The sequence below is a fragment of the Microtus pennsylvanicus genome, chromosome 12 (assembly GCF_037038515.1).
Source record: "Microtus pennsylvanicus isolate mMicPen1 chromosome 12, mMicPen1.hap1, whole genome shotgun sequence".
NCBI classification, from domain to species: domain Eukaryota; kingdom Metazoa; phylum Chordata; class Mammalia; order Rodentia; family Cricetidae; genus Microtus; species Microtus pennsylvanicus.
Window position 1 is genome coordinate 21,996,224 of NC_134590.1, and position 27,049 is coordinate 22,023,272.

At 36.2% G+C, this 27,049-nt stretch overlaps 1 protein-coding gene across 27 annotated transcripts in view; it reads right to left on the reverse strand.

The window, feature by feature from the left end:
* Positions 1 to 27,049, reverse strand: part of Adgrl3 (adhesion G protein-coupled receptor L3) — a 734,954-nt gene that overhangs the window by 320,493 nt on the left and 387,412 nt on the right. For all 27 annotated transcript variants that reach the window (XM_075942857.1, XM_075942861.1, XM_075942854.1 and 24 more), the window contains one exon: positions 18,367 to 18,476. In XM_075942857.1, coding sequence (XP_075798972.1) covers positions 18,367 to 18,476 — 110 coding nt within the window. The remainder of the gene's footprint in view (positions 1 to 18,366; positions 18,477 to 27,049) is intronic.

Below are 27,049 nucleotides of genomic sequence, written 5' to 3' on the forward strand. Positions count from 1 at the left end.
TTGCTAGATACATACGTTTATGGGGCTGGTGCAGTGGTTCTCCACCTTCCAAATACTGCAACCCTCTAACTCAGTTCCTCATGTTGTAGTGACCCATAATCATAGAATAATTTCATTGCTACTTCATAACTGTAATTTGCTATTATAAACAGTAATGTATGTATTTATTTATATTTGATATGCAGAATATCTGGTATGAGATCCCTGATAAAGGATCTTTAGATTCCCAAAGAGGTCTAAAGGTTGTGAACTGCTGAACTGACACATTCTTTCTGATTTTTTGACTATTGGTTTTCCAGACAATGATTACGTTCATTGTAACATATATTCTCAATATGATATTCTGTTTTATCAGAGCAATAACATCAATAGAGTCAGCCAATCATGGCATGGAATTTCTAAAACTTTGAGTCAAAATAAATATTACCTCATGTAAGCTGATTATTTGGGGTACTTGTGACATGGAAAGGTGACAGACACAATGGTTAAAGAGTAAACAGTAGAGGCTATCATCAAATTATAGAGAGGACCCACACTAATAACACAGAGCCTTTGAGAAAGGTCTGGTTCCCCAGACTTGCAATTACCTTATAAACGTAAAACCCTATAGATTTGTCTAAAGTGAAGATAGGCTAAAGTTCAAACAGACAACAATAGTGTGCTACAACTCCTGGGTCAGTTCCTGTGAGGCTCAGGGCCTACAGAAGTAGAGATGGTAATTTTGTGGGCTGCTATACCTTTGCTGTTTGCACCGCTGATGTTTTGTTTAACCTCCATGTGGCTGCCTATTTTTACTATGACTCAAAAATAGTATGTATATTTTATTTAAACGTGAGTTTCGTTTTTAAATCTATTTCATTTTACCTGCTATTTCTTTCTTAAAATGTTCCCTGACTTTCTTTTCTGAGCAGTAATATTATAAAATGTGGCAATACTTTTGTTTTTTATGCAGCCAAAATTATAATAGTGACTTGTTCACTTGTGCTATTGCACCTACTTAATGATAAGATTTTTTTTCACGATATTGAGGTTAGTGCTGTTAGTTTTTTTGTTTTTAAGACTAGCAGGTTTATATTATATTGTGTAACTGGACAAACAGGACTTATGAATATAAATGAGAAAGATACAGCCCCTGATTAAACAGGTCACAAGAAACTGCATAATCTATCATTTATGTAAAGTTATTAAGTAAATATTTAGAATGTGAATGAGGAAGAAAACATTTGAGGTAGTTATATTTTTTAAAGGATAGCATTTACACCAATTCAAAATACAAACTAGGTAGACATTAGTTCCCCTAAGTAATTAAATTAATAAATCCTAACTCTATGGTAGTACGAGTAGAGAGAGAAGTAATTAAATTCACAGTTAATATGCAACTTTCATAGAAATGCAATTGCCATCAAGATGTAATATCATTTGCAGATAACTGGTATGGTTCTTAAATGGGCAAAACCCTATTCCAAGAAGCACAATACATCCAGGAATGTAATATGCTATAACACTGTTGGCAGGTTATTACTAGAATCGCATGTCAGACATTTTTGCTAAAAAATGTATTTATTGTCAATTTGTACTTAATGACTATTTATTCCACTAGAAAGAAAACACATTAAGAGCAAAGATCTTATCCATCTTATTTTTAGTCATTCTGTTAGTTCTGCTATAGTGAGTATTTAACACATCACCCATACTAATAGCAAAATATACAAAATACACTGAGTAAGCAAAAATTTCATAATTTGAAATTTCATCCAATTTCTATAAACTAAACACAAAATTTTCTTTCTGATGCACCAATGGTTATACTGAAAAATGTGTTAAATTGTAATATGAAGGCAAATAATAGCATTACTACATTTTAAGTACCCAAATTAAGTTTTAAAAATTTGGAAGGCATTGTATTTTGAAGTCATTGCCACTATCTTTGGCTTGGAAGAATTTGAAGAATCATTGAATGTATCCACATGTATATGCATGTTCAAAATAATAAGCAACACCATTTTACAGATCATCATAATCCAGTGATAAAAGAAATGTCATACGCGAGACTGGAAGACATATTGCACATTTTGCATCAGGAAACTCTTAGAAATCACCGACATCCTTGGCAAAGCATTTGGCCTGCCCATCTCTCCCATCACTGACTTCACAGTATATCTGTTTCCTATTACTGCAGATGCTCTTCAGCAGATTTCATAAGATGCTATTTAATATTAAGCTAAGGAAAGCTGACACTACTATTCTTGTCCTGCCAAATATTGGAAAATTTAATTAAATAGACATTTGACTTCAAGAAGGCAATGTTGAAAACTAAATAAACTTTATCCTTCTAACCTTATTGACTGACCAGAGTAACATGAAAACATCAATACCTCTGCACAATAAGAACTGAAATTGGATGAACTCTGTGTCTGTCAAGGATGTGATCACTAATGGAGGTGGCAGAGCCAGACTGCAAATCAAATTATTCTGACGCAACAGCTTCATCATAAGACTTCACATAATCTTCATTCTACCACTTGAAACATCATGTTTATTGAATAATATTGATTTTTTTGGGTTCTAACATTATAATACTCAAGCATGCAGGTTACATTAAGGCTTACTGCACGCTGCTTTGTTTACTGTATGCAAAGAGAAGTGACACAAAATTTGGGCAATTTCAGAATTAGCATTTTCTCATATTCTCTAGAAAGTTGAGAATGAGAGTTTAAAGGTTGATTAGAATGTCCTGAAGCATTTCACATGTATTCGATATTGAATGTTTTCTGTCTGAGAAATAGATTTATAGTTAATTAAAATTGTTTAAACAAAAAAAATAATAGTCCCTCATACTAAGTTTTTAAAGCCAGGGGATATTTTACCTTATGGGGCAAAAAAAAAATTGCAGTTAGATAAAGTATGATAATAACCACAAACTAATACATTATAAGAATATAACGAGCATAAAAGTTGTGTTTTCATTCCAAGTATTATTTTTCATGTTACTAAACTATACCCTAAAAAGCTAAGAATAAAATAATCCTCAAGTTTAAAAATTTTTCTTAATAGACTACAGATTTTCATTTATTTTGACTCACTTTTAAAATTATTTTAAAATTAAGACATGATTACATCATTACTTTCCCTATCCTCCCTCTAACTCCTTTTATGTGCCTCTTGCTGTTTCTCAAATACAGAAGTTACCTTTTGCCTTTCTTTCTTTAAACACACTCTCTCTCTCTCTCTCTCTCTCTCTCTCTCTCTCTCTCTCTCTCTCTCACACACACACACACACACACACACACACATGCACTCACGTACGCACAATATTCTCAGTCCATATGATGTTACTTGTATGTCTTCTATGTATATAATTCCAGGAAGTACTATTTGCCACTGGAAAATCAAACTAGGGATACATATACACTGTGGAAAATTATTATACAATTGTCATGAAAAATTAAAATCATGAAATTTGGACAGATATCACAAACTAGAAAACATTATATTAATTATGGTAGCCCAGTCCCAGAAAGACAAATAACATCTCTCAAACAGAACTTGAACATTATAAAATAATTTATAAATTATTTTCACTTAGGGAATCATGATAACAAATAAAATTATTTAGTTTCTTAGGAGCATGAGGAAATTGCGAGAACCATCTAATAAGAGCCCCCTAATTCACAACAATCATGTGTCCATGATTGGTTCAGAATATCTCAGAATCATCTATGTTACATTGAATGATTAAGATCATTGACTTGTTCAAAATGTAAGAAATTCCACAAACAAACTACAAGTTATAGCAAGAGATTGAGTTTGGGAGAAGTTCTTCAACTTTTAACGGATTACTTATACTGTAAATGAGAAAGCTGGAGGAAGAGATAAAAACAGAAGGAAAGATGAGAAAGAAGAAAGGAGGGAAGAGAAGGAGAAAGGAAAGAAGAGGGAAAGGAAAAAAAGAGAAATGTAGAGAGACAGAGAGGGAGAAAGAGAGGGAGAAAGAGAGGGGGGCTAGAGGGAACAACACGAATGCTCAGTGAGAAGGAAGACAAATCTAAAATTTATTTTTGGGGGAGATCTATACAGGTTGTGAGAAACAGAAAAAGACAGGAAAAAGCAAAGAAATCAGAATGACAAATAATAGCCAAATATATGTAAAAGATCATTTCTCATATAAATCTGAAACTTCAGATGAAATGTTGAAGAGGACTGAGATAAGCAATTTGACATTATCTAAAAGAAACCAGTAGGAAGAGCTTCATAAAAAAGGAGGGGCAACAGCTATCCTGTGCTCTGAAACAAAGTTTTACTTCAAATTGAGTTTCCAGTGACGATTTTGAAGTAGGAACATTGTCATTAAGTTGATGGAAACATTTCCTGAAAGGTGAATATGAAACCTTTAAAGTATATCATTGAATTAATAATCAAATTTCCTACACCATTGCTGCCACTGCGGACATTAGTTTGCATGTACGATTCACTTTGTCTCTAATTAGGACAAAGATACTTTGCTTCTCCCATTTAGGCATTTTGGTTGAGTAATCTCCCTGACAAGTACAGATGTTGTGAGCTACCCTAAAGTTTAATCCATGTTGATTCCAGGGCAAATCACCACAGTGACAAAGAAAGCATATATTGCAAGTGATAGCAAAGGCTACCCCACAGATATGATGGGTTCACACACTTTCTTACAGAATTAACTACCAGTTTCAGTCTTTATCTTCTTTTACCGTATAACTTGAGCTATTAAGCAACTGCCTTTAGCAAATGGGTTACTAGATGCCAAATGGACAAGTGCCTCCCTGCTATTTAAAAAATACCCAAAAGAAACCCTTGACAAATAAATGCTTTGATAACATCTGCATTATCACATATGTAGGGACACAAAGTTAAATTTCAACATTAGGAGAATTACTGAACCCTTTGCACATTAAATTAGGGACTTGATACATTAAAAAATATGCAAATGTTTCTATACTACTTGACTCAAAAAAAACTACACTAGTTAACTTTCTAGGGTAGAAAAACAAGATGTATGAGTAATCTGACTATGCTTTTGTGAAAAACGTATTGTCACGTGTAACTCTCCAGAAGAAATAAATATTGAAAGAAGTATGAATACCTTAATAGAAATATATAAAATTGTTATGCAGGAATACAACATATGATATAAATATAAGATATAGAAGAATAGAGTAATATATATGAATATGTAAGTATTCATAGCCCTGTACAGTCATATGGGGTGTGATATACATACAAGTAATGCATAAAAGGACACTTTTTAACGTTATTGGGATTCAGTCTTGTGGTAGTAACTTAAGGAAAGATGAGGTTTTTTTTATGCATTTATAGTATTTTTCATTATTTGCCTTTTTTTGGCGACATGGTCTCAGCATGCTCTGAAAATGGGGTCTGGGAATTGCTTAGTAGACGGGACTGGTCTAGAACTCAGAGATCCACCTGTCTTTGCCTCCAAGTGCTATGACCAAAGATGGGAGCCACCTCACCTGCCTCTGCTTATTTGCTTTTTATGTATGTAACCATTTTTATGTAAATTTATTTTATTTTTAAATTTGTGTATGTTCATGGAGACGGAGCACGAGCAAGGAACTCAGGACCGCGAGGGGTGCACCCACACACTGAGACAATGGGGATGTTCTATCGGGAACTCACCAAGGCCAGCTGGCCTGGGTCTGAAAAAGCATGGGATAAATCCGAACTAGCTGAACATAGAGGACAATGAGAAATACTGAGAACTCAAGAACAATCGCAGTGGATTCTTGATCCTACTGCACGTACTGGTTTTGGGAGAGCCTAGGCAGTTTGGATGCTCACCTTAGGAGACCTGGATAGAGGTGGGCGGTCCTTGGGCTTCCCACAGGTCAGGGAACCCTGATTGCTCTTCGAGCAGATGAGGGAGGGTGACTTGATCGGGGGAGGGGGAGGGAAATGGGAGGCGGTTGCGGGGAGGAGGCAGAAATCCTTAATAAATAAATAAATTTAAAAAAAAAGTTACTGCTGTTGGACACCTTTGGAGCTAGAGTTATAGACAGTGTGAGATGCCCAAGGAGGACACTGAAACTGAACTGAGGTCTTCCACACAAGTAGTATTTAACCTGAACTGCTGAGTCATCTCTCCAGCCTCTCTGTAAATCTTTCTTCAGAATTTTAGGATTAAATTTTTCTTTTTGCCTCTAAATAGCTTGCATCATTGCAAAAATCTTAGCTTTAGATATCTAACATTCATTACTCTAAACAAATAGGGTTCTGTGTTTTAGCCTACTAATACTAATACATTTTACACCATAGCAGTAAGATACCAATACTAAAAAACGTTAACAAATATTGGCATCAACAAAACATCATAAATAAGATGCAGTCTAAGGCAGGGACCAAACAGAAACATCTCAGACACATTTACACTGTGTCTCCTTCCTAGTGATACTATATAATAGCAATGAACTCATCCCTAGGTCCTGATGATAATCCTTTTGAAGTCAAGACAACTTCAGCATGTGATTTCAGTTCTTTTACATAACATTTCCTGAGAAATAACACATTTTATGAAATCTGGTAAACCTTAAATGCTCAAGGATGTGAAAATTTTTATATTTGCTCTATCATAAATAAAAATAGATCAACACAAGATTCAAAGGGACTTGGGTTCAAATTCCTACTAGGCAAGCATATTTGGATGAGATATTTGATTTATGTTCTCAGGCTCCTTAATTATAAAATAGAATCGACTAATGAAGCGGGTTGCACTGGAAATATTCTATAAAGTATTTTAGTACAATTTTGGCTTATGCGCTTGAACTTTAAACAGCATCCACTATTAGGAAAAGACTGTTAACCATCCCTGTCAATTTCTTGCTTTCTTTTATGATTGTGACAAAGGAAGGAAATCAAGTGGAGGACTCATCAGCTATTTTTATTAAGCATCTCAGAATAGTCTTCCTCCATCAATTGTTTGCTGAGCTATCAGCTCTGAAGTCACTCCGGCATGCACTCCAATCACAGAACGAGCTGCTAAATGTTTAATGATTAATTTGCATCAAATAGTTACTTAGCAACCACTGCTAATATAAAATTAGATCTGATTTTCTGTGAAGCCTACAGCCTTATTAAAGGGTTCAAAGACAGAGAAATACTATTCAATGCCAAAATGTTAACTCATAAAAACACATTCACATAGAAAATTTTAAGAATTTAATTCAGAAATTAGAGCACAATTTTCTAATTCTTGGTGTTGGAAATTTCATGAGTCAGTTTTTAAGTATAATCAGCATATAAATAATGAAAGAAAACCTTCATTAACACTAATTGTGGTCTGGAAACTTTTAATGCTATTACACAAATCACTTATTTGAATAGTCAATACAACTCTGAAACTACTGCTTGTAGTGAGTAATAACTCACTTTTCTAAACCATCAGATTAATTGAAATATTTTGGGTAAATAGTGATATTCCTCATAATATTCATGAATGGCATGGAGGGAGGTCCTGCTTCCTACAAGCTAGGGGGTTAGAGAAGGAAGGACGGAACAAATCGAAGAAGGAGGGTGGGAAGAAGAACATCACTTCGTTAATTGGTCCTAGTGTTCAACCTCTTTAGGATTAAAAACAAGTGAAACTTTAAGTGATTGACACTAACTGATGCTAAATCTACAGCCTGAGGATAGAGAAAACACCACCACTTTGGAAAATATCATCTCATAACTTAAGGAATAGCATCTAACAAAAGTAATATATATCATAAACTCATGAAATGTGTATTAGATTCAGTGTTAGTAAAAATAAAATGAGGACCAATACTGACCAATGACTAAACAACTGTCCTAAAGACACAGAGAAACATGCTTCTTGTTCTACATGTATTATTTGTTCTTAAACATGCACCACGGGGCACTGAAGAGCTGTTATTCATAATTAATGTTTTTCAAGCTTGGTATTTTAACCCATTTATCATAACGATCAGGTATTACTTGATATAGTAGAAGGAGAAACTCTGGGTTTGTCTTGATAATATGGGTAATGTTATTCTTTTTAGGCAGCAAACTTTTTCTTGAAGTTGATTTGCTAACTTTGGGTTCATAACTAATAACAGATCCAGGAAGGTAAAGCTCTGTGATACCAATGTCCTCTTAGATTCCAATATAATTAGCCAGCTAGGATTTCACTAGTTTTTTTTTTCTACAAGATAGAAGAGGGAAAATCCTTATATCAAAGCAAACATATTTCACATCCCTACCCAACAACTGTGAATATGATCTCACTTCTGAAATCTTCCTGTTATCTTGAGTAAACAACAGTAAATGAGCTGTCTAAAAGATAAGAACAAGAGGAGAGGAAGGGAGTCAAGGGAAACAGTGGAGTTCAGAGTGTATAGAGAGGTTTATTCCTCCCCTTGTGCTATAATTCCATTAGGCTTTTGTTTGCTTTGTGGGAAGACAACTTTTGACATGTCTGAACTCTCTTTCTGTTAACTGAGCACTGAATTCATTTCAAGCTGATCTAAATACTAAAATTGAAAAAGTTTTCCTACAGGGATTTGGATGCATGTCCTCAGGCTTCTAAGAAGCAAATGGTTAGACTGAAGTGATTTACAATGTTGGGAACATCAAAGAAAACTGAACACCCACCATCCCTAAAAATGTTCATTTGCTGTCTTTTTTTCAGGCAGTTTGAACTAAATTTATGGGAAAGGCCATGATGTTAAGGATCCAACCATATGTACAGAAGGATTGCACTTTCATAATATTGAGAAAGTTGAGTTTTTGATATTGCCATATGTCATCATTAATTGCCTTAATTATAGGCCATACTGAAGGCAAATGAGGACCAAAATATCATGCAGTCACATTAAGACCGTTTTGTATTCTGAAACTTCTCTGAGAGAAACTGAATTAAAATGCGGTACTGTGTACAATGCCAAATTTCAATTAGAGAGAATATGTTTTCATCTTTTACACTTTTGAAAGTAAGCCTTAATCTCCCTTTCATGTCTCCTTGCAGAGAGATTATTTTGGAAACTTAAACATTGAAGAAAGAAAAGAGACCTTAACTGGCAACATTCAGATGGTTCTAACCAACAGATCAGTATTACATTACTTTGGGTCTTAAAAGAATGTTTGCCCATAATCATTAAAAGATGCTCTTGCATTGCTCTGTTCTTGCACTCCACTGTTAGAACATAAAGATTAGATAGCTAGACCCATTTAAAGAGGTGTTCGGTCAGCATTTGTTGAAAGAAATGAATGATGGTGGCTTCTGGACACATTTGAGAACATTGATGACCCTTACAGAGAAAGGACATTATTAAACAAGGGAAGAAAATGGGGCTAACAGTAAATGCAATTGTACCAAGAGTTAATGGTGGTGGAAGAAGGAAAAATATGCAATGCCCAGAGATGCTACAGAGCTCAAGTTGCTTTAGAGGAAGAACCAGTGCCAGCACTCAAGTCCAGAGGGAATGTAGGTGGGGCATTCTGGCGACAGAGTAAAGCAGAAGCCAAGTAAGGTGAAGCCAGATTTGGGAAGTTTGCCTTATTTAGCTATTTATCTGAATTAAAGATAGCAACTCTGCTAAGAAAAGACTGGTTTAAAACAGAATCATGGGGTTAACTTAAAACCATTTTGGAATTCCAAGTCACAAGGTGATACGGCACTGACACTCTGAAGACAGTGAAAATAATCTGATTGCAACTAGCACATTAACCTGACTGGTAATGGTATATTTGGAGTTTACTAAATGTACCCTCACTATACAAAACTTTGATATGCAACCATTTGGTTTGACAGACATGCTCTGAACTCATGATTATAATCCTTCTTTCCTCTTGTTAGCCAGGGCTATGACATTTTATAAAGTATTTCTGCTTTGCCTGAGCTAGCATAATCTCCCCCAAAATGAAGTCATTTGGTCTCTACAACTAAATTAACTCGATTCTCTTGACTCTCATCATTTCAGCCTATGGAGCCCTAGTTAAGGCTGCAGTGAGAACTATTTATCAATACCCTAGCGTTCTCTAACTGCCTCCTCACTGGTTACCTCTGGCAATGGCCAACTGAGAGCCAAATGAAACCTTCCAATCTCCTTCCTACCACCCTGCTTTCTGCCCTATATTTAGCTCAGCCTTGAAGGGGACAGTGGGCTCTGGTACTAGCACTAGAGACCCCTTTCTGCAGATTCCCCCTTAAGGAAAGCATGGGCTGTCTTAAGTCAGCCATTCTTTATTTTGTTTTTTTTCCTCTGGTCAACCTCTCACCTAGTACTGAAATAGCTTCACTAGGACACAGCTGGTATCTACTAAAGCCAGATTGTAAAATCAACTCCATTTGATGCCACATGAGCACTTAGTTATCCCCCCCACCCCCACCCCCCACACAGTGAATGGGAGAGCCTGGCAAGGCATACTCAGGAAAAATGTGGGAGGAATGTAAAATTATAAATATGCATTTGCCATAGATGTTTACTTGGAAGCAGCCTTCCATGTCACTTGCTCCTTTACTTTACATTACTTTCTGTTCTAGCGGAAGTAGCAAAGCTTAGTGAAAAGCAAATACATTTGTGATGTGTCCTATAAAAGACTAAACCATATTGAGTTTCCTTCCGAGTCTTTGATTCTAAATTGATCTGATTACTTGGAGGATGACGGAATGATGGCTAGATTATAGGTTCTTCTTGGAAGCTAGAAACTAGTCACATTCACATTACTGGCAGCATTTGGATGTTGAACAATATCTCAAAATAACAAAATTTTAAATACTAAGAAAAACTAGGTTCAATTAATAAAGATCCAGTAGAGTTAGAAGTCTATATTATTTTTTTAATTCAAATATTTAAGTAGTTACTGGGAGGAATTTGGTCTTTTTAAAGAGAAAGCAAATTTGAAATGTAAACACACATTCACTCACTAATCTAACTCATATTCACAGCCACTGGTTCCGCTTATTTGCTATTTTGTTGCCATATGCAAATGCAATACATGTGATGTAGAGAAGTTGGTTTCACTAACAACTAATTTTTCTTGGGTCTTTTTGCTGGATCTATTATTAATAGTCTTAAAGAGAATTAATTAGAAAGACTTTTATCTATAAAACATGTAGAATCATATTCAGTCATTGCATGGAAGATAATGTATAAGGAGATACACACACACACACACACACACACACACACACACTGGAACCATAGCAAATGTCTATGATTTCCACTTTGTCCATCTCTGGCTTCATCTTCTTTTATATTTTACCTGGTCCTGTATTTTATATCTGTCATCTATAGTCATTCTGTTAGGTTTACCTCTTAGGGTCTTCTCTAGAAAAGCTTGCCAGAAGACACCTATGCTGGGTGACTAAGCCATCAGCCCCTTTGCAGCAGAATACTAAATTCTTAATTTGGGAGCTGACAAGATAGCACAGCAGCTAAAGGTGTCGACTACAAAGTCTGATGACATGAGCTTGACCCCTGGGATTCGTTAAGTAGAAAGAGAAAACTGTTCTCAAATGGCGACCTCCATGTGTCGGCAGCAGCATGCTTTAAGATGCACACATATACACAATAATTAAAGGAATAATTTGATTGTGTTTCTAGTGCTTAATTTCCTTGATGAACTATGAACTTTGTTAGGGAACCTTGGCATCATTAGCCTAAACTCCCTCAAGGACAAAATTTTATTTTATTTTTCTTCCTTTTTCTTCTTGGTATTGAGGATAGAGCCCAGAATCTTCACTTAAGCACCCCCTTTGGGAAACAAACATTTTCTTTTGTTTTTCTAAATTAAGCATTCCCAGTGTTTATCTAAATATCTGGTATGTGCTGCATTTTCAAGAAGGGGAAGATAGTAAAAATGGGACATCTCCCAAGCAAATAGTAAGATCTATTTTGGCACAACTTCCACGCACATATGAAGCACCCAGACAGAGGTAAGAGAGGCAGTTTAGGAAAAGGATGTAGAAGAGATATTATCCAGCAGCTCTTGTTTTAAGTAGTGTCAGGATTTCCATAGATGCTTTATAAATTTGACATGTAAACTTTAATTATAATCACTGATTAATCTTCAAAATCTTTGTAGATTATTGTTATGTATAAGAAACTAACAGAAATTCTTCATGGTAGAAAAAAGCTCCAGCTAGTGACAATAAGGAAGGGAGGGAAGAAAGGGTAATTGCTATTCACCAATCTGTTCTGCGAAACTAATATTTATATATACCTATTTTATTTAAAATCCTTCATTTAAATGAATAAGGTTTTATTGATAGACAAGGGCTTCTTGTGTTTATTCTGCTAAAAATGCTTTCTGAGGAGTCATTTGGCCTCATTTGCTTTTCAATTATTCAGTGCGTATTTATGAATATCTACTATGTGTCTCAAAAGAAATTGAAAACTAGGATAGGTCTCAATATTTCTTACTCTTTCAAAAATTATAAATAGCTAATTTCAGTATAGTAAGTTAAGAAATATGAAATTACTTAATAAAATACTAAAAACCAGAGTATGTATATATTAAAATATGTGTGAATTTAAACTTTACTTGCCAGAAATATTTAATTACATAAATGTGTTCAATTACTTGAGTATAAAAAGTTGGAACTTTGTTGCTAAAAGTATAATGCATTTTTCTTTCTGTTAAAGACACAACACTAAAAATTATTTATTGATAATGATTTTTATAATAATAACTATTATTATTCATGTTATTTCATGAGGACATTAGCCACATTCATATTAGGATGTCTAATGTGAAAACGGGGAAAGTCCTAAGATCTATGGACTGCTCTAATCAAACACCCTTGTGTAGGAGTTCTCCAAATTACATATTTCCTCCGATAATTTCTTAACAGAAACACTGCAAGAGACTGCAAGAATATATAATGTGTGCTTGATATTTTTGAAAGGCCGAAACAAAGAGCTAAGGAGGAAAATGGGATTGTGAGGATAGACAAACACCTCTGATGGGTAATAGGTATGAGATTGTACGCCTTGGGAGAAACTCGATTTGTTGGCAGAATGCAAAGGAAAGATTCTCTCCTCAGAACACTCAGAGTAGGAGGTACATTGTTTTATTGTTTTCTCCCTGACAAAAGTGGTCCTATAACTTGGCTAAATAAAGGCAGTTCTACTGGAAGATGCCACAATTACAACTTGCATTCAGGTCAGAATGGGTGGGAGCTGGAGGAGAAGGGAGAGAGAAGATCAAAAATGAGGTGTTGGTAAATGGCGAGGTTTAACCCTCTGAGTATTTGGGTCATTTCCTGGGGGGAAAAATACCTGCTAAGGAGGAAAACCGGACTTTAAAAGAGGACAGAGATACTATAAAAGCCACAATGGAACTAAGGAAGGTGTGACAAGAACAGGGAAAGGTATTGATTCACCTGCCCCAAATTTCATTAGAAACAGGGAACCTGTGAACATAGACAAGAAAAGACAGAACGAGTTAAGAGGATTTAGTAAAGGTTAAATATAACTTTAGTGGAAGTTGAGAAAAAAGAGTACACAGGTCCCGAAGCAGCAATCGTACTAGGTCAGTGCAGTCATTGACCACCCCCCCCCAGGGCATCTTCAAAAGCGAGTGATACCAGATTAATTAGGCTAAGATTTTATGTAAGATTATCGTTCAACTATATCTATTCATCGAGTCCTACAAGTCTGTTAAAAAATATAAGTTGTTCTGGCACTGATTATGGCCAGAGCCTGATCGTCAGTTTTGTAAGCATTCCTTGGTTAGTTTACTTCTCTTAAGTAATACAATAGACAAAGCTGAATTTCAGTCTACATTACCTCTAATATGCTTTATTATCATTAATAAGCTTTCTTATATAATTCTGCTAACCATGAAAATTATCTCTCTATAAAAACCAGTATTGGGTACTATAAAGTCGATTCCATTGTGGCTCGTCCAGAAGAAATAAGGTCAGTTCCCAAATCAGCTGGCTCACAACTGTCTGTCACCTCAGCTTCAAAGCACCTAGCATCTTCCTCCGACCTCCACAGTCACACTCACACATGTAACATACACCCACATGGACATAAATGAAAATAAATCTTTTGAGAAAGAAAAATCAATATTGCAGGATTAGCGGGACCACTCAATGAATCTGGCTGCCTGCTGCTACACCAGACTACCTGACTTTAATCCCTGGGGTGCACATGGTGGAAGACGATCTTCACACATGCACTGTTGTGTGCATGTGAGTACACACACACACACACACACACACACACACACACACACACACAGAAAAAACCCAAATGAGTACATAAATGTTAAAAAAAACTCAATGTTGCTTGTGAATTACATACAGGGTTTCTGTTAGTTTTTGTTAATTTGACATGAGATGGAGAAGCTTCAGTTGACCAAATGCCTCCCTCAGATTTCATAGGGAAGTTTGTAGGACACTTTCTAGATTAACCATTGATGTGGGAAGGTCCAGGACCCCTATGGACAATGCTGCTCATGGGCAGTTGGTCCTGGATGATATAAGAAAGCAGGCTGGCCAGTCAGAGAATAAGCCAGTTAGCAGTACTCCTCCAGGGCTTCTTTAGTTCCTGGCTCCAGGTGCCTGCCCTGAATTCCTGTCCTGACTTCCCTTCATTAAGGACTCTAAGCCACAAAAATGTTATAAATAATGGCACTGGGTTTTGATCCTACTGCATGTACTGCTTTGGGGGAGGGGGGCTAGGCTGTTTGGATGCTCACCTTCCTAGACCTGGATGGAGGGGGGAGGACCTTGGACTTCCCACAGAGCAGGGAACCCTGATTGCTCTTTGGGCTGGAGAGGGAGGGAGAGGGGGACAGAGGAGGGTAAGGGAAATGGGAGGTGGAGGAGGGGAGGAGGCAGAAATTTTTAATAAAAAAAATGTTATAAATACATTCGTCTCTAAGTTGCTTTTAATGATGGTCTTTATCACATAAATGGAAAACTAACTAACATCATTAATGTGTCCAGTTTTACTATGTTCATCAATTACTAACGATACCTCCTGATAAATGCATTATTAGGTGACCGACAATTATGTGAATGTCACTGAGTAAATTTGAAGAAATCTGTGTAAAGCCTATGACAGGTTGCCTCCTTAGTCCAGAACTTTCTTCAAAGTCTAGACACAAGAATTCCAGGGATCTGCCTACCTCCTTGTGCCTGGTTGCAGGCAGATTGAACTCAGGCCCTCAGGTTTAGAAGTCAAGCATTCTACAGACTGGGCTATCCTCACAGTTCCCAGTTCATGGTCTTACATTTAGAATGGAACTGGTACTATCCATTTGTTTAGCTTATGGCATTACAGAAATTGTTTACCTGTTGAATGAAAATGTCAAAGAATGAACTGTAAATTTCATTTCCCCAACACTAAATCTCAGTAAATTTCAGTTTTGATACAAACAACCCCCCAAAAAAAGATAAGAAAAAAACTTCTTAACCTACTATAGAGAAGAAGCTCATTAAAAGTTACAGACTTGTTTATATTTTAGAGTTTTAGGAAGTGTTTGGAAAAACAAGCTTGTAGTAGTTTCGTGACTTCTAGGGATTCAAACTGTTTAAGAAATAGTTAAGAGGTTAGGAAGCCAGGATTGGATCTGGGAAACACCGTTTGCACTACCTGGTAGTTACGGAATATTACTGAGTAGAAAGAAATGAGCATCAAATAACTTGGGGGGGAACAACCAAAAAATCTATGAGGCTAAATATCACAGCTCCTTGAGAGTGGTATTGGAGGCAGATAATGCCTTAGTTATGATATTCTCTAGTTCCATTCCATGCCAGGATGTATCTAACATGCTGAACATAAGGTTCCTTTGCAGTAAAATGGTGGTTTATAATTCCTAGGAAGATGGCTATGAGAGCCAAGATGTTAAACATGTAAACCTTTAACCCATGGGAATAATGACATGAGATGACATCAATAATCTTAGAAAGTGACTTATTTTCAGCACTCGGAAAAACATGCATTTCATGTTTCAGATAAAGAGTTGGGTATGGATCTAGATTAGGATTTATTAATATATCCTAGAAGGTCTATGGGGAAAAATAGAACAAATTCATGCTTATATGCCTGAGAAGTCAGCTACTTTTAAAGTAATCAGAATATATTATAAATCTATGATGTCTTAATCTCATCATCCAGTTAAAGAATTGCCAACAAGCTTTGATGCATGGGCTGGTTCATGATTTAGACACTTTTCTTGAAAGATGGGTTCATGTATCTTAGACTGGTCCTAAACTTGCAATATACTTAAGGATCACCTTGAACTTCATATTTCCCTGTTTCCTTCTGCTCACTGTTTGCATATCATATATAGACCAACATGCATATTTTATGATAATCTAGGGAACTCATGGCTTAGTACATTCTCGGCAGTCAATGAACTAAGCAGTATCCCAGACCCAGTTTCTGCCTTGAGTGATTTTTTTCTAAAATAATATTAAGTTTATTAAATGCATTTCAGCTCTGAATAATTCTTTTTTTTTGATGTCTGCACCTGAAGCTTGTTTTCTCTGCATAATTCTTTAGAACAAATATATTAAGATAATTTAAACACAATTCAGATACACACAACAAATTCATATAGTTTAAAGTAGATAGCAGGTATGCCCAACTTGTGATTTTTTATTAAAGAAAACAACCAGATTAATAACATACTGAGAAATATTTTTAAGACATCCAGAAAATTTTATGATTATCAGAAACTTCAAATATAGATATTTAAAAATCATGTTTTCCATCATTGGATATTTCTGAGAGAAAAGACATATGTTTAAAAGCACATCCTTTTATGCAAAGAGTGTGAGCAACTTCTTATTTATATTGAAGTGATTTCTGCAGAGGACATTTCAGAATGGATCTGGCAGAATCTTTTTGAGTTGTGATCCTCAAACAGAGCTGGAGACATACAGGAACTGAAGAGACAGCTGTGAACTGTTTCATTTTTTTTTTAAAAAAGAAATATCCATAATCTGACAATTTATCTCTGCTTTCATGTTTCAAAATATGAAAATTAGAATATTAATGTAGGTTTTTGAGAACTATTTTAGAAATGAAGTCTTGTCTATTGTACATTTTTTTCATAAAATGCCTTTCTAGAAACGCATTTGGCATATTTCACAAAGATCTCATTATGCATACAACGTGGAACTGTCTCAGTTTGAAGATGATGTATGCATTTCATTTCTTAAAATATCATTGGTCAACAAAAAACGGCCACTGGGAGCTTTATACTTTTTACAGAGGCCCCTGTAGAGACAATAATATCTAAAACACAACTGAGAGTAAAAATTGAATCTATATACTTAAACACAGTTTTCAGAACAAAATATACAAGTACATGAAATGCGCTGATTTCTCACTATTCCGTCATGCTATCATGACTCAAAATGAAATTTTATCTTGCTTCATTATTACTTTTAAATTATAATTCATTTCTTGTTAGCCAAAATTCTCTCTATTTTTGAAGCGTGCGCACTTCCAGCTCATGAGTCATGTGCTGTTTCTCGAAATAAGCACGGATGAGCAAGCTCAGAGCTGTCTCTTGGCACGGGAAACCTGCTGATCCCCAGATAGTTTTCTCCTTCTGAGACATCAAAGGAAGTTGGAACCTGGGATTTGTTTATGATCCCAGGTGTTCTCTATCTCTGGGATGAGCTGAATATCTAATATGAGACTACAGGATTTCCTGTGTGATTTTCACTACAAAATCCTATGAATAATTAACTAGTAAGAAAAAAAAAATCTTTTGTGATGGTGAATCTTCCTTTGGGATAAGAACTCAGAAAATGCTCCATTTTAGATTATTTCATTCTTCATTAATCCTGAAGAAAAAAAAACACATTGCTCCTCTATATCATGGCTGATCTAAAGGCTGCAGACATACTCCTGGGAGTGTATAAAACACACTCTGAAGTGTTCTTAATTCATGGCCTCCTGTGACTCTCCAGTCTATACCCTGTAAATGGATATGCATCAGATTTTCAAAAGGTTGACAGTACATACATAAACCTTATATATAATTACTTTAATCACACTGAAAGAAATCAGTTTTGAGGTTATTATGCACATAAATATATAAAATTTACCATCAATTTATATCTGCTGAAGCTTGGAGAAATTCAGCATGGACATACTACCCCCTCTTTGATTATCTATGCATTGTGTGTTCTCGCATCAGAAGCATTGCAAATACAGGTATTCATTACCGAAATATAGCATCAAAATTAGATGCTCTATGGACAGACGATGTGGAAGAAGTCTAAGACCACATCTGTTGCCTTCTTCACATTGATGTGATTATTTTATGCCCTCCCAGAGAATGTCAGTACATGCAAATTAAAGAGTAATTAATATCTTGTTAAAAGAAGTATAGGAGTATACATACTATAAGGGACACATTCATACTGCACTTCAAGGTATTTATAAGTTCCCGGACATGGGTCTGGAAAAACATCAGGACCTGCCACCACAGCACACTGGGTTCTGTTATTGCATCTGAAATCAAAAGAAATAAAGAAATAGTAAATTTATACAAGATTAAATCATCATGAACACCAACACTGACATCATTTTACTTTCAGTTATGTAGAATTAAAAAATATTTTTGCTGACTTAGGACTTCAGGTTTATTAATGGAGTACATTCAGTGTGCTTTAAAAATTAAAACATAAGCATCTATTTGTGTATTTTGTTTATAGTAACTTACATTTGCTCAAATAGGACATAATTCTAAGAGAGCAGTTAAATACTGCTGAAGCAATACAAAGTCATGCAGAGGACATTGGCAATGTGAATACTGGAGAAGATTACTTAAGAGGAAAGACCCACTCCCATTTCAAAAACTACATTTAACAGCATATAACAAAATATTTCTTAGTTGTAAAACAAATGCCATGGATGTAATAAAATTTATTTTAAATGAGTTAGACATTATACATAAAACCCTCTTCTATCCTTAAGAATTTAGTAAAAACTTAGTATTTGAGGATCAATGGATTGGTTCAGCTGGTTACGTTGTTTGATGTCAATCAAGCCTGATAAATTGATTTTGATACTTCACATTCATCAGGTAGAGGGAGAAAATCCATTTCTGCAATACCTTGGCATATGCACCCACACATATGTAAGCATATACACATAGATAAATGTAAAATAAACTAAACACTTAAATATAGAAATGCATTTATTTAGCATATTTGGCATTAACCACATATGTGAAAGAATTAAAAAGAACGGATTCTCCAAGTTTCTTTTATTCCCCCTAATGTTGACACCATCTCACAGATTTGATGTCATTTAAGTCAGTATTACGCATTTCAAAAGAGTAGCTTTATATTTCTGAGGGAATGAAAGCACACAGAAATGCAAGCTTGGGCACTTGCATAGTAAATGGATTAAACTGATTTGGGCTGATTTATCCTTGAGGTAAAAAATACATATACTTAAATTCAATTTCCTCTAAAAAAAAGAGTCTAGCTCACAATGGCCTCAATACTGTACCTTTTAGTTAGAAACTTCCTAAGTTCAGGAATTTATCGATAAGTAAACTATGGTTAATAGGTTTGCAAACCCATAATATTGGAATGTATGGGATGGCCACACTGACCATTCTGCTTTATGTTCTTGCTTACTTATTTCAGATGTGGAAGAAAGCTTTAGCCCTAATTTAGGGATAGGTTTTCCTATCACCTTCTTAAAGGCTTCATTCCCTGATGCAATCAAACCTCAAAGACTCCTAGCACCTGGACACATACAGGAAAATGAAAGTACAGGATTCAGCTCGATTTAGAGTAAACATGTATCTACTTGAAGCTAATATTTCTCAGGTTTAATGAGGATTTTATTTAGTCCCAAATTAAGATGGAGTGATTACTGAATGGCTCAAGCTGAAAATACATTTTATGTTATGGAGCAGAGATTAATTCAAGTAAAAAGATCATATTAATCCCAGCACTTAACCCAAAGAGTTTACAAATCCTAATGGTCTTCCCTCTAGCTATGACACTTGTTTTCTTGACCAGGCTCCTGTATCTTAATATTAAGGTAAATGTGACTGTTTAAGGTAAATGTACTGTTTCATCAGCTACAAGCTCATCATAGATGTACATGAAGATACAAAGGTAACTAAAATTGTAAGTAAAGGCTGTTTAACCTGTAAATGAATATCAAAAAAACAAACAAAAAAGCAAAGCAAAACTTCCAAGTATATGACAAGTCTTTGCTTGCATGCAAACTACTTTCTTTAACATACTCTAGAATGAATCCAAGATTTTCAGAATAAATCCTTTCTTCTGATAATCTAAACTTAGAAATATTCACATATATCCTGTGTTGTCTTACTTTTAGTTGATCTCATTTTACTAGTTTATCAACAAATGAAGCGTATACATTTAGAATATACAGTTATATTTTAATGTCTATAGACGTCATAAAATTACTCCCCCATATATCAGGCTTATTAATATATGGTCATCTAACAGAGACACGTTTGTTTCGTTGAAGAAATAGAGGTCTACTCTCATTGCAAACTCCAGAAGAGGCTACCTAAGGCCATCATTCTGCAACTTGATCTCCAGCATGCCTGCATCCTGTGTTTCTAAAACTTAACATCCTTGATCAGCATGTGTCTCTAACTGCCACACCTCAGACATAGACAACCTCCTTTCTATGCTCTGTTTCTTTCAGATTCACATTCGTAGAGCCCTGGAATTTGGGCTTTAAAATGAACAAATCCACATACATTGCTTAGAAAAGAATTTTAGTCCTGTAATGATGTACCAAGTGTAACAGTGACTTCTAAGTTATAATCTTTCCACCATTGAAATCTATAATAGTGGCTGGCTGGAAGTATGAATGTTTTCAATTGAAAATAGATGGAACTGAATCTGCTTTACTTTATTACCATCTACATATGGCCACATTTGGAAGCCGAATCTCCTTCACTTGTATGTAGGATGAGCCAAACAAATTGAAGTGTCTGCTTGAATTCATTATCTCCAAGTGCAGTGCATAGTGATTCCACTATTTTCTAAATGTGAAGGGGCAATCATTCACAGAAACACCTTTATCACATAGAATCCTAATATATAATCTCTATTACCATATGACATGCTAATTTATTTCATATATCCTTTCTATATTATATAGTATGTTGATACATTCATATAATATTTTTGTACTATATGGTTTGTAAATACACTCAGGAAATCCGTATAAAAAATCATGTCAATATCTATTTTATATGCCTATATTTCACTTCAGCGGGTGGCATGACCATTTTCCCATGTGTTCATTGAGAAAGACATTAACAGCTAAATATATTTTCTTGAATTACTTGTGTTATCTTATTTTTTATTCCTAATTCATAGCAATCTGCATGGTATTTCATGAGAGCAATAAAAACATATTGCTTTATTCTCTGAGTTATAAAACGTCCTCTGTGGCATGCCTGGTATAAGATGAAGGATGTCATAGAGTCATCAATTTAGTGTTTCTTAACTAAACTTTATATACGAGAAACCAAAGAGATACAGAATTGTACATTGAGAATAAAAAAAGAAATTTCATTTGTATTCTATATTAAGAGAATTGTTAAAACCTGTAAAAGAAAATTCACATTGCCACGAGAAAATTTTCTTTAACTTTTACATAACAGTGTTTAATAAATAGCTAAAACAGATTGAACAGAAAATGACGAAGAGTGGGGTGTGTGTGTACACGCATGTGCATGAGCAAACGAGCATCATGTATATATTTTGATGCTATTAAAAATAACTGAACAGGTGTGAGGTGGTGGTGGTGGTGCACACCTTTAATCCTAGCATTTTGAAGGCAGAGACAGGTGGATCTCTGTGAGATCGAAGCCAGCCTGTACTACAGAGCAATGTCCAGGATGGGCTCCAAAGCTACAGAGAAACACAGTCTCAAAAACCAAACCAAACCAAACCAACCAAACAAACAAACAAAAAATTGAAGGGGAATAAAGAGATAGCTCTGCAGTTAAGAATACTTGGGTTTCCCAATAGATCAGCCCCACTGTCTCAGTGGGTGGGTGCACCCCTCATGGTCCTGACTTCTTTGCTCATGTTCTCCCTCCTTCTGCTCCTCATTGGGACATTGGTAGCTCAGTCCGGTGCTCCAGTGTGGGTCTCTGTCTCTATCTCCATCCATCACCAAATGAAGGTTCTATGGTGATTTGCAAGATATTCGTCAGTATTGCTATAGGATAGGGTCATTTCAGGTTCCCTATCCTCAGCTGCCCAAGGAACTAACTGGGGACATCACCTTGGGCTCCTGGGAGCCACTCTAGGTTCAAGCATGAGATAAAACCGGACTCTCTGAACATGGCGGACAATGAGGGCTGATGAGAAGCCAAGGACAATGGCACGGAGTTTTGATCCTACTTCATGTTCTGGCTTTGTGGGAGCCTAGCCAGTTTGGATGTTCACCTTCCTAGACATGGACGGAGGGGTGGGGGGACCTTGGACTTTCCACAGGGCAGGGAACCCTGACTGCTCTTTGGACTGGAGAGGGAGAGGGAGAGGAGTGTAGGGAGGGGGAGAAGGGTGGGAGGAGGGAAAGGGAAATGGGAGGCTGGGAGGAGGCGGAAACTTTTTTTTTCTTTTTCTCAATAAAAAATTAAAAAAAAAAAAGAATACTTGGGTTTGCTGTCCGGCACCTATATTGGGTGACTCACAACTGCTTTTAACTCTACGTCCAAGACATGATGCTTCTAGATTCCTTAGGCAACTGAATTTATAAGCACATATCCTCCCCAAATTTCGATACTCATACTGATAAAAAAACAACTCCTAAGCATAATATAAAGCTTCTTTATTTTGCTTATGTCAACACATGTTTCCTTTTCAGCCTTGATCAGAGAAGCTTCCTTTTGCAGTGCATAGCTGTGACAGTAGACACTCAAGGCTGCTAGATAAGTGCTGAGAGTAAGACACGGCTGAACACTTAGTCTAAACAAGACATATGTATCACCTCTTAAGTGTCGGGAAACATAGAGAAGATGGGGCAGAAAGAACATAAAAACAGAGTGACAGCGAGAAGGGCTGGGAAACTCTATCTTCATGTCATGACTCAAGTAATCATGAACTAACAGCCCCTCCAGTTGTCTGCATTGGGTTTGCTCAGACAGAGCGTTTTAAAAGTCAGGCATGAATAAGAGAGAGGCTCGTCGGACCCTTCTTCTCCCTGCTGAACCAATGACCATTGGTTTAAGCACCTTCAGTTGTAAAGCCACTGCACAACTTACTGTGCTCTGACGGATAGTTTTACATGGTTGCACGTATGGTCCTACAGGATATACTTCATGCTTCATATAAACCAAGATGATAAACTAATAATATCAAAATAAAAATAAAGCACTCTTCTATGCTTCATTTTAATTAGAAGGAAATTTTAATCATAAGGCACTCAGCAGACTACCTTCCTCAGAATAGTGACCCAAAGAGGTAATGACTAGGTCCTGTTTACAAAACCATTTCTAAAATAAATACAGCCAGAGACGACAGAGGTAAATATTCTCAGTAAGATCTATAGCTTACCAGAGACTGACCAGTTGAGGGTCTGATAGCCAGGAAGATGAGGTGATTTGGGTTTCCCCTCTGTATGCTATGAATATGTTTTATTACCATTTGTTAATTAAAAATAAAAGCTGCTTTGGCCTATGGCATGGCAGAATGTAGCCAGGCTGGAATAGAAGGTGGAGTCAGGGACATGCCATGTAACTATCAAAGGAGTAACATGCCGGCACTGGTTAGCCACAGCCTAATGGCAATACACAGATTAATAGAAATGGGTTAATTTAAGATGTAAGAGCTAGCTAGGAATATGGCCAAGCAATAATGTAATTAATATATTTTCTGGGTGATTACTAGGTTCTGCGTGGCTGGGGAACCAACACAATTGTCCGATTACAATGAGCTGAGTAGAGAATGGGTTTGCAGCAGGCCAGCATCAACATCTGAATTATGCTCCCAAGTATCCTCCTCCACCTGCGGCCATTGTTTCATGTTCAGAAGAAACCATGTTTAAAGTTTTTAAAGGCTGATTATTTTTCCTGAATTGACTACCTCATGTTTTGATAGAAGTGAATGCTTTAAAATTTGTACTAAAATTTATACAATGCCACTTTTATAAGTGCTGTTTTTCTATAAGATTCCTCTATAGCGTTTAAAATATATTTTCTTTAAACATAAAGATGCACATACATTTATTAAATACAAAATTTTGATATAAAATGTACAGGTGCTTGTCACCTAAGGAATCTGGTACACGTCAATCTAAAACCGTATGTCCAGAAAACCACTGCTTATCACTTCAAAGTGTCTCATGTCTCCTACTGGAAATATTTCATACTTGTTTTCTTAAATATGTGGCTTATGTTCTACATTTAAGAGATGCCAAGGAAAGTGGGACAAGAATACTGATTCAAGACAATATGTGAATAACAATTATTTAGAAATACATCAAAGGCAAAATGGAAAAATCTGTACTAGAATTTTGTTTATTTTTCAGTATTTTTTCATACTATTTATGTATGTTTTTACATCATTTCTACTCTCTCCTCTCTTAATCTTTCTTTGGCTTTCCCATTCTTTCTCAAATTCATGACTTCTTGTTTTCACACACAAACAAACATGCACACACACACACACACACACACACACACACACACACACATCTTGCTTTGTCCATTTAACATTGTCCGTATGTATATTTTTATGCATCTTGGGACTGGATAAGCTACCAGGATTTTGTCCCTTGAAAAGACTAATTCTCCCATTCTCAACAGTCTTTAAGAACCTCCAGGTCTTCCTCTGGAGTAGAAGAATCTTGTGAGATCTGTCCTGTCTTCACTGGCAGGTCTACTGGTGGTGCTCTTGTTCAGGTCTTAGAGAGACAAGCATGTTTTTGAGACTTCATAGCTTCAGTTCGTCTATCATAAACAGAAGGTACTGTGTCACAACAGACCTTCCATTCCTCTTGCCATTAGATTTCCACCTGTCTCCCATGGTGTTTCCTGATTCTTAGCCATAGAGGTTGTGCTGCGCATGTGTCAAGTCACTTTGGACATCATTTAGTCCATTGTTCTCGGCATCTGCATTTTGACCAGTTACAGATTTCTGAAATGTTTTCTTCCAGTTTCAAAAGGAAATGTCTTTAAAAAGGAGTAAGACTTCCCTTATGTATGTGTATTAGGAAATGTATTTAGAGAGCACTTAGAAATTATGCTGGTTTAGCAAAGTGGCAGTAATAGGTTCTCTGCTAGTTCTAGGATTTCACCACCTACAGCTAATAATAGTTTATAGTTTACAGTTTATAGTTTATATTATAGGTTTATAGTACCAGTGATACATTTCCTCATATTGAGCAGGCTGAAAGTCCAATTAGACAACTGTATGTTGCTCCCAAGATAAAAAAAAAGTCTCTGCAGTACACTTAGGAATAGCTTCCATGCCAGTCCTTGTTCTGGTTTACAGGTTTTACAGCTAGGTAGAATGTAGTAATATGGGCGCAGCGGCGGGGCTATGTCCCCAAAAACCCCAGCCGCCTGCTCGGCTAGCTTATGCCCCAAAATAATTACACAGACACTGTATTCATTTAAACACTGCTTTGGCCCATTCCTATCTAGCCTCTTCTAGGCTAATTCTCACATATTAATTTAGCCCATTTCTAATCATCTGTGTAGCGCCCCTAGGTGCGCTTACCGGGAAGATTCTAGCCTAAGTCCATCCTGGGTCAGAGCTTCATAGCGTGCATCTTCCCTGGAGCGGGCAGCATGGTGTCTCTCTGAAGGCGTCTGCTCTGTAGAGCAGAGCTGTGGAGTCTGAGCTCACTTCCTCTTCCTCCCGGCATTCTGTTCTGTTTACTCCACCCACCTAAGGGTGGGCCTATCCAATGGGCCTAGCAGTTTCTTTTATTTTAACCAATGACCTTCCTCCATCAGTAGAACTATTGATTTTTTTTTCCCTTGGCAACTTGAATAATTCCTCCCCATGCTAAGTGAGCTAATACTCAGTGTGGAGGCTTCCAAATCACTGCTGCCATGATTCCTCCAAATCGTATGTCTAAAGTGTGGGGTGTGTTCAGCAATAGTACCTTTAAATTCTGGAAGGCAACCAAGAGCAATGGAAAATCCTATATGATCATTTTGTTTTTTACTAACTGTTTCGAGTTTATTTTTAAACTGTGTGTGGGTGTGTTCCTGTGGAAGAGGTTCAGATTCCAGTGTGTGTGGCATGTATGTGAAGGTAAATAGAAAACTCGGGGAGGGGGGACTAGCCTTCAGGCACCTTCTGCTTTTACTTGAGACAGGGTTTCTCGTTGACCTAGACCTTAAGTCCTGGAAGAGCATACCTAGCCCATGAACTTCCAGACCTGTCTCAGCAGCACTATGGCTGGGATGACAAAAGAATCCCGTGTCTGACTCTTTACAAAGGTCCCAGGGATCCAAACTCAGATTCCACACCTGTGAGAATTGGATTGACTGAGCCATCTCTCCAGCACTAATATTCCTTGGCTTGTAGAATGTTTCATTAAAAGCAGCAAAATTTCAAAACTTTCTTATAACTAGCAACCAAATATTACGAGTAAATGATAAGAATTAAAGCTATACAGTATATTCTGCTTAAATTAATGTCAAGTAAATGATAAAAAGCATAAAATGACTGATCTAAAATTAAATCTGGTGTTAAATTAAGAATTCTATTTTAAATAACTTTATAGGTACTTAAATAAATCATTTCTGCATGCATTCAGATTTTGACTCCAGGATATGGGTTACAGGTAAAAATGTTATAAAGCAGAAAACAGCCACACAGTTTAGAAAAGTTCACTTTCCTATCTTCAACTGGACCATCATGCCAGTAAATCTTGTTCTTTAAAAGTCTTAATTAAAATTCTCTGGGTTAACTTAAGTAATAAAAAGTCATCATATACAGAAAGTTACACTGCAACTTAAAAACATCCCCATTTTGAACAAATGTACTATTTCTAGCTTTACAGAAGACCTCCTGACGGATAGATACTGGGAGGAAATGTTCGCCCATTAT